General features: G+C 43.2%; 1 protein-coding gene across 2 annotated transcripts in view; it reads left to right on the forward strand.

Moving 5' to 3' along the window:
* The window catches only part of LOC126176814 (insulin-like growth factor-binding protein complex acid labile subunit), a 233174-nt gene extending 223878 nt beyond the window's left edge, over positions 1 to 9296 (forward strand). The window contains exons 5-7 of one of the 2 annotated variants that reach the window (XR_007535664.1): positions 1463 to 1802; positions 6341 to 7531; positions 7566 to 9296. Coding sequence is in view for 1 of the 2 variants with exons in the window: in XM_049923996.1 (XP_049779953.1) it covers positions 1463 to 1802; positions 6341 to 6525 (525 nt within the window). In the remaining variant the exon portion in view is untranslated. Of the gene's footprint in view, positions 1 to 1462; positions 1803 to 6340 lie in introns of both variants that reach the window. The other variant, XM_049923996.1, reaches the window with a different exon arrangement.
* Positions 9297 to 9734: the final 438 nt, after the last annotated feature.

Genomic DNA, 9734 nt, shown 5'->3' on the forward strand with positions numbered 1-9734 from the left:
TGGTGGCAATGATGGTCGTATGCGTGGTTGGCGCCGTGCAGGTGAGCGCCACAATCAGGACTGCATACGACCGAGGCACACAGGGCCAACACCCGGCATCATGGTGTGGGGAGCGATCTCCTACACTGGCCGTACACCACTGGTGATCGTCGAGGGGACACTGAATAGTGCACTGTACATCCAAACCGTCATCGAACCCATCGTTCTACCATTCCTAGACCGGCAAGGGAACTTGCTGTTCCAACAGGACAATGCACGTCCGCATGTATCCCGTGCCACCCAACGTGTTCTAGAAGGTGTAAGTCAACTACCCTGGCCAGCAAGATCTCCGGATCTGTCCCCCATTGAGCATGTTTGGGACTGGATGAAGCGTCGTCTCACGCGGTCTGCACGTCCAGCACGAACGCTGGTCCAACTGAGGCGCCAGGTGGAAATGGCATGGCAAGCCGTTCCACAGGACTACATCCAGCATCTCTACGATCGTCTCCATGGGAGAATAGCAGCCTGCATTGCTGCGAAAGGTGGATATACACTGTACTAGTGCCGACATTGTGCATGCTCTGTTGCCTGTGTCTATGTGCCTGTGGTTCTGTCAGTGTGATCATGTGATGTATCTGACCCCAGGAATGTGTCAATAAAGTTTCCCCTTCCTGGGACAATGAATTCACGGTGTTCTTATTTCAATTTCCAGGAGTGTATGTTGTAGGAAGATGGAAAATGAATGCTGTTTCAGGTGTGCTTGGTGTCAGTTGTATCAAAGTGGATGTTCTTGGCAGCCCCCCAGTAAATAATCTCCTGTTTCTGTTATGTGTGTTACGTACAGCGAGCATTAAACGACTTCTTAGTTAAATGTTCTAGCCTGTAAAACATACTAAATTATGTAATTCATAGAATAATTAATCCAATACCAACAGGCTGATTAAGCAAGATGAGATGCCTACTACAGCTAGACAAACCATTTGTGAAGGAATTCATCAATATTCCTTTCAGTTGTACCATCCTGACATTGCCATGGAGGGGCACCTTAGAAATCCATCAGGATGATTGGATAGGTATTTGAAATCTGGTCCTCTGGAATGCGAATCCAATTTCTTGAACACTGTGTCATCTTTTTGCGTCTCACTTCCTCAGATACCTTAAGGCTGTTTTTGTTTACATTGCTTGTGCGTTTGAGCTCTTACTCTATCTCTAACATCCTTAAGATTTACGATATATTAAACTTCTATCTTTCTACCTTTTCAGCGCAGATTATTTCATCTTTGAATTATACCACACTTATCGTCATTGATAATCTGATCTACATGCTCTTATTTGTGTCTACTCTTGCAATTTATGCCTTCTGTCAACTATTCCGGAGCCAAGTTGTGGTTTTGTATCCCTCAGGTATCCAGTAGCATGTCCCTCTTTGTGGACAGGGTTTCCCACGAAACTGTTACTGAGACTGCCACGACTTGGCTGACAGGTGAACCTACGTGGCAACAAGCTGCTGCAGCTGTCGTCGTTCCCAGCGGCTCCAGCGCTGGAGCGCCTGGACTTGGGGCACTGCGGCCTGGAGGGTGAGCTGCCTTCGTTTGGGGCCGCGCCCAGGCTGCGCCGCCTGCTGGTCGACGGCAACCGGCTGACCAGTCTGGACGCTGAGGGCCTGACGGCTACTCTGCCCCAGCTGCGGCGGCTGGACGTGCAGGGCAACCCCTGGAGCTGCGACTGCAGGCTCAGGCCTCTGTGGCGCTGGTGCCACGCTGCGGCCGCAGTCAGGAGCCCGGCTGTGCAGGTCTTGGGGAGGCCCATCGACATTGGAGAAGGTATGCAGCTGGCGATACCCGACTGCTGTCAGGGGACAGACTGTATAAGCCTTAGATCATCATCATCATCATCATCATCATCATTTAAGACTGATTATGCCTTTCAGCGTTCAGTCTGGAGCATAGCCCCCCTTATACACTTCCTCCATGATCCCCTATTCAGTGCTAACATTGGTGCCTCTTCTGATGTTAAACCTATTACTTCAAAATCATTCTTAACCGAATCCAGGTACCTTCTCCTCGGTCTGCCCCGACTCCTCCTACCCTCTACTGCTGAATCCATGAGTCTCTTGGGTAACCTTGCTTCTCCCATGCGTGTAACATGACCCCACCATCTAAGCCTGTTCGCCCTGACTGCTACATCTATAGAGTTCATTCCCAGTTTTTCTTTGATTTCCTCATTGTGGACACCCTCCTGCCATTGTTCCCATCTACTAGTACCTGCAATCATCCTAGCTACTTTCATATCCGTAACCTCAACCTTGTTGATAAGGTAACCTGAATCCACCCAGCTTTCGCTCCCATACAACAAACTTGGTCGAAAGATTGAACGGTGCACAGATAACTTAGTCTTGGTACTGACTTCCTTCTTGCAGAAGAGAGTAGATCGTAGCTGAGCGCTCACTGCATTAGCTTTGCTACACCTCGCTTCCAGTTCTTTCACTATGTTGCCATCCTGTGAGATTATGCATCCTAAGTACTTGAAACCGTCCACCTGTTCTAACTTTGTTCCTCCTATTTGGCACTCAATCCGTTTATATCTCTTTCCCACTGCCATTACTTTCGTTTTGGAGATGCTAATCTTCATACCATAGTCCTTACATTTCTGATCTAGCTCTGAAATATTACTTTGCAAACTTTCAATCGAATCTGCCATCACAACTAAGTCATCCGCATATGCAAGACTGCTTATTTTGTGTTCACATATCTTAATCTCACCCAGCCAGTCTATTGTTTTCAACATATGATCCATAAATAATATGAACAACAGTGGAGACAGGTTGCAGCCTCGTCTTACCCCTGAAACTACTCTGAACCATGAACTCAATTTACCGTCAACTCTAACTGCTGCCTGACTATACATGTAAAGAACTTTAATTGCTTGCAAAAGTTTGCCTCCTATTTCATAATCTTGTAGAACAGACAATAACTTCCTCCTAGGAACCCGGTCATATGCCTTTTCTAGATCTATAAAGCATAGATACAATTCCCTATGCTTTATAGATCTAGAAAAGGCATATGACCGGGTTCCTAGGAGGATGGCCCACAGAAATAGAGGAGGTATATTATCTGATCAACGGTATCTGGACACCTATTATTGGCTTTTAATATGGGTCGTGTCCTCCGTTCACCTTCGCGACGGCTTTAACACTTTTGGAGCCACTTTCTGTGAAGTGTCTGAATGTCTGTGAAGGAAAGGTAAACAATTCTTCTTCATGGGCCGAAATGAGGGAAGATAGTGCGTCTTGGACGCTAGGGTCTCATACGAACCAGACATTCTAACTCTTCCCAAAGGGCTCAGGTCCGGACTGTGGGCTGGCCAGTCCATGTCAGGAGTGCATTGCCCTACTGATACAATCATCGTCTCTGAACCCTCCCCTACTGTACGCAGCACACAATGCTGTAAAATGTGTTCATATAATTCCAGATTCCGTTTTTCCTTAAGCACAGTAAGGGAATCATACTCTAGCCACGAAAAACACCCACGTACCATAACACTACCTCCTCTGTACTTCACTACACCCGATGAAAGGTAACATTCTTCAGGCATTTGCCAAACACAAACCTTTCCTTTGGATTGCCATAGAGTAAAGTATGATTCATCAGTCCAAATCTCTCTGCATCTATATCTAGATTTACATCTACATCACATCTACCTGACGGTGTGTGGCGGAAGGTACTTTGAGTACCTCTATCGGTTCTCCCTTCTATTCCAGTCTCGTATTGTCCGTGGAAAGAAAGATTGTCGGTGTGCCTCTGTGTGGGCTCAAATCTCTCTGATTTTATCCTCACGGTCTCTTCGTAAGATATACGTAGGAGGGAGCAATATACTGCTTGACTCCTCGGTGAAGGTATGTTCTCGAGCTACTGAGCGTCTCTCTTGCTAAGTCTTCCACTGGAGTTTCTCTATCATTTGCGTAACGCTTTCGCTATTACTAAATGATCCTGTAACGAAGCGCTCTGCTCTCCGCTGGTTCTTCTCTATCTTTCTATCAACTCTATCTGGAATGGATCTCACACCGGTCAGCAGTATTCAAGCAGTGGGGGAACAAGTGTACTATAACCTACTTCCTTTGTTTTCGGACTGCATTTCCTTAGGATTCTTCCAATGAATCTCAGTCTGGCATCTGCTTTACCGACAATTAATTTTATATGGTCATTCCATTTTAAATCACTCCTAATGCGTACTCCCAGATAATTTATGGTATTAACTGCTTCCAGTTGCTGACCTGCTATTTTGTAGCTAAATGATAAAGGATCTATCTTTCTGTGTATTCGCAGCACATTACACTTGTCTACATTGAGATTCAATTGCCATTCCCTGCACCATGCGTCAATTCGTTGCAGATCCTCCTGCATTTCAGTACAATTTTTCATTGTTACAATCTCTCGATATACTACAGCATCATCCTCAAAAAGCCTCAGTGAACTTCCGATGTTATCCACCAGGTCATTTATATATATTGTGAATAGCAACGGTCTTACGTCGGTCTCCTGCGGCACACCTGAAATCAGTCTTACTTCGGAAGACTTCACTCCATTGAGAATGACATGCTGCGTTCTGTTACCTAGGAACTCTTCAATCCAATCACACAATTGGCCTGATAGTCCATATGCTCGTACTTTGTTCATTAAACAACTGTGGGGAACTGTATCAAACCCCTTGCGGAAGTCAAGAAACACGGCATCTACCTGGGAACCCGTTTCTATGGCCCTCTGAGTGTCGTGGACGAATAGCGCGAGCTGGGTTTCACACGATCGTCTTTTTCGAAACCGATGCTCATTCCTACAGAGTAAATTTCTAGTCTCCAGAAAAGTCACTGTACTCGAACATAATACGTGTTCCACAATTATACAACTGATCGACGTTAGAGATATAGGTGTATAGTTCTGCACATCTGTTCGACGTCCTTTCTTGAAAACGGGGATGACTTGTGCCCTTTTTCAATCTTTTGGAACGCTACGCTCTTCTAGAGACCTCGTTACCAGTCATCCACTGTACGATACAACTGACACCAAGCACACATGAAAAGCATTCCTTTTCCCTCTTTCTACAGTACAGATTCGCTTTCATCCGCTGTTCACCTTTATGACAGCCCTCTTCTTGGGACACTTTCAATGAAGTGTCTGAATGTCCGTCGAGGAACAGCAGCCGATTCTTCCTCAAGAGCCAAAATCAAATTTTCGTTACCACTTCTGTGTAGAATTTATACCTGCTCTGACTTGGTGTAATTGGAGCTGTATTACTGCAGATGCCCTTCAAGTGTGTTAGAAGCAATCATACAGCAGTTGGTCTCCCAGTGACCTAATATTGTATCGAAACACATCATTTGATTTACCTATAACCAAGTTTATGTGATCAACCAACTTTATTTCACCCTATGTTGTTACTACCTGACTTCTGGGAATTTGGTAAATTACAGATGGAAATAAATGCAAGAATTTTCTCATATGATGGTATGAATAACTTAGAAACTTCTCCGTTTTCTGCACAGCAGATATCACCACTTTATCGTTGTGTGTTACTAAGGTTTCTACTAATGCTGGCAGGGCATTGTATACCTTTAGTTATGAATGAAATGATAATGAAATCAAGACCCTAAGCTGTCGACAGGCGTTGATTTACATCAACGGGGACAGTTGAAAATGTGTGCCCCCGACCGGGACTCGAAGATTTTCTGCCGCGGGCAATGAGTGTAATGGGCAGGGGAGCTACGAATGTAGTATGTGGATATTGACTTGGGAATGAAGGTATCACGGGATCGTGCAAGGGATAAATCCCTGCAGTCGAAACCGAGCGAGGTGGCGCAGTGGTTAGCACACTGGACTCGCATTCGGGAGGACGACGGTTCAATCCCGCGTCCGGCCATCCTGATTTAGGTTTTCCGTGATTTCCCTAAATCGCTCCAGGCAAATGCCGGGATGGTTCCTTTGAAAGGGCACGGCCGACTTCCTTCCCCGTCCTTCCCTGAGACCGATGACCTCGCAGTTTAGTCTCTTCCCCCAAAAACAACAACCCTGCAGTCGCACTATCCTCTGTGCCCTTGGTGGCTCAGATGGATAGAGCATCTGCCATGTAAGCAGAAGATCCCGGGTTCGAGTACAGGTCGGGGCACACATTTTCAACTGTCCCCTTTGATGTATATCAACGCCTGACGACAGATTAAGGTCTTGATTTCATTGTCGTTTCATTCTAAGAGAGCTGCATGGTCACCGATGGTATCTGTTCTCTCGGACACGTCCGAAAGAACCGATCCCATCTTCATATATTTAATAAGGGAGGTGTGTGTTCTGAGGTTGCATGTGGGTCTTCACAGACGCAACTCGCTGTCCAGAGGACGTGATGTGCGGACAAGCACAGCACGAGCACTGGGACCTGCTGGAGACTCTGCGCTGCCCAGGAGACCCGGAGTCTGGAGAGGCCCTCGCTGAACACGACCCTAACCTGGACGTGGAGATGATCAGCATGTCAGGGCGACAGCGCTCTGCACGGCGCGCCTGAGCTCCCAAGGGATGCTGTTTGGCTTTCTGTAAATGCCATTTGTGGGAATCACAAGTTACACTGTGCTGCTACCCTATGCTCTGGCTGGCTCTACTGAAACTGATGTCATGCATAATGTACCAAGCTATTGCTCTGAGAATTACAGAAGAATGGACAGGGATTTTAATCTCTACTCTACAGTTCAGTTCACCGAAGTTCTAAGGGCCAAGATGAGAGACAGACCAAGCGGTAGTTCTAAGGATGATTGACATAGATCACGATCCTCTGGCTTGCTGTGGTCTTGAGGGACGCCCTGTCTGCCCTAAGAACTAGTTAATCTGAGGTCGATGGGTACAAAGCGATGGGATGGGTACATAAATCTGTTGGAAGACCCAAGGACTCTGATGCTCATATAACAAATTTTATCTCTAGTTATGTTGAACTTGCTATGCTGGAACAGGTATCTATACCCCTTCGATGTGTGATTTCCTCAGGGAAATGATGCATTACATTCCGAGCAGTGTATGTCGAGGCGATGGAAAACTGTGCTGTATCAGAGTTGCTCCTCCTGTGGGAACAGTGACTCACATTGAAAGGAAATCATTTTGTAGTCGGTCACAACAGTAACAGAAAATAATACCGTTTTTGCCACGAAGATGGACTGTTGACACGACCGCTCACGATAAATGCTTTCTGATACCTCAAAGAGCGTTGTAAACACCAGTTGGTAAGAAAACTACTTTCATCTATGGTAGGAAGCCAAGGTTGAAACTTCTCGACTTAGCAAAGGAAGATTTTCTTTATTATGAATAAAATGCTCTTTTCTGTTTAAATGTAGGCCACTTTTCAATCAACCCATATTATGCATAATTTTTCCAGTCAGCAGATCCCATTACTGAAATGCAGTTTTGGAAGGGACTGCAAAAAAAACACTATGTATGTACCCTAATCGCTTCGTTAAAATACTAAAGACAAAGGTTTTTCTTTTTATCGATTTGATACAGGTGTAAATGAGGGTATCAGACATGTTAGAATGAATGTTTCAAAGTTTCGTACTTCAGGTCACTCAGTTTTCCAACTGCCAAAGAACAATGCGGGAAAGAATATCTGTTGTGGTGAAAGACGATTTTTTTGTTTTGCAGCCCAGGTCTCCTGTCATCATTTTTTCTTACATTTAATCTAGGAAACTTGAGTATTTTGAAACTTAAAAGTTGTCTTTTTAACCTCTACAAGGCTCCCTTTTGAATTCTAAACCATAACCTTCCTGACATCGACTCTGACACTGGAATTAATTCACTACTTTGATTTGTGTTATGTTTCTTGCTTCAAGTGTTGGACCTCTCTCTACCACAGTAGCATATTTGTATACGAAATCAGGTGAAATATTGTTAACATTGCTGAGATATTCGTTCTTACTTTTGCTTTTGGCTAGCGTTCTATTGCATAATGCATAAATATTTCTCATAGTTATTTATTCAATTCAAATGTACTGTACAGTTTTTTCGGATATTACTTTGCTGGAAGCTGTGACAATAGATTAATCTCCGCAGCCTGTCTCGTAATATTATTAATTCACATGCTTTTATTGTTCGAATGAGCACATGAGCACAGGATTTAGCAGACGATAAATCCTGTGCTCTTACGACCAATAAAAGCATGTGAATTAATAATATTACGATATATATATATATATATATATATATATATATATATATATATATATATATGTGTGTGTGTGTGTGTGTGTGTGTGTGTGTGTGTGTGTGTGTGTAAATTAAATAAGATCTATCCTAAACTAATGTATCGCAGCAATCTGTTTGCTGTTTGCTGTTGCTTTTCTGTTTCCCTGCGTCTGCATTGCTACAGCTGATGCTTCTGAGGCCTTTGGGTATCAGCCACAAGGAATCTCATATGATGACCTGCCATAGGGCTGTAGAAACCTGTGGTTGATGAAATACGCCGATAGAGATTCGTTTCAGTCTGACGGGGTTTGCAAGAATGGTCACGATTTGAGCGTCTAGTAGATGTGTCTGAGTGAAGCAAAGAGAGCTCAAAGTACCACGATGCTGCTGGATTCAAATCGCTACTTTTGTAGACAGCTTCCACTAAGGAACTTGTTGTTTTTCAGTCGCCATGTCTCTGACCTTGCCTTGGTTGTAAACGATTTTTACGCAGATACTAGTTCATTAAACTCAAAAAAAGCTTTATATAAGAGGACTTTGTTTGGCGTGACGTACTTGTGAAAGGAAAGATTGTGACAATGGCTGAATGTTCGCAATTCCTTTGTAAATTAATTTATTATGCTTCAAATTAACCATTGCAAATGAATTGTTTATTAATATGAAATAAAAACTCTCCACTCATCTTTTCATTCATTCATGTTCTACACATTCCATCATGAAAGAAAACTGTCAAAAAAGTGGAATATGTTATTCGTTTATCATGTTCTGTAGATTACATCAAGAAGAGAACCTTAAGCTATGCAGAACTAGTTAACATACATTAAAAAAGTGTCTGTATTAACAATAAACTATTACTGTACGGGTTAATATCATTTTGTTTACGCTAGCTAAATGTAACTTAGTAAGTTGGCAGGAAATTTGCTACTTTGAAAAAAGAAACGTTGCTCTATCTTCAGTTGGCATACACAATAACATCACTCTGAACACTGGATGCAGTGGTAAAGTACGCAAGAAAATTGTTTTTGTGTTTGGTATTGTGATTCTGATAATCGCACTTCACGTAAAAATAATGTTGATTGTCAGCAATAAAAATAGTTAAGCAGTTGCCTACTTTACTCAATATTATTACATCTTGCTTGTGCTGACTAAACACTTCATTTACTCTAGTTGCGTTGTTTATAAGATATTTCATAAGATGATAGAGAGCGGAAATATGCAGAATAAGTCAAAACCCTTGTCCCTATGTTAGCACAAAGAAATATGTTGCTAAATGCAAAACCTGCCGAACTTAGCTTCCTGATTATTTATATGCGGACACAATTTCTAACTTTTAATGCAGAAAGACAAGAAAGAATTTAACACAAATATTTGATTAATATATGGAAATTACCGTCTACCTGTGGTACAGGTGTTTACGATTTTTTGGCTGCTTATTTACGGTTCTGTGTAGAGTTCAGTATTTTGATGCAAATGTCTTCAACAAACTCCCATCTGGCATTAATTTAGAAACTGGGAAACGTATTCATATCGCTACAAATTCTAAAGAAA

This window comes from Schistocerca cancellata, chromosome 3 (assembly GCF_023864275.1).
Source record: "Schistocerca cancellata isolate TAMUIC-IGC-003103 chromosome 3, iqSchCanc2.1, whole genome shotgun sequence".
NCBI lineage: Eukaryota > Metazoa > Arthropoda > Insecta > Orthoptera > Acrididae > Schistocerca > Schistocerca cancellata.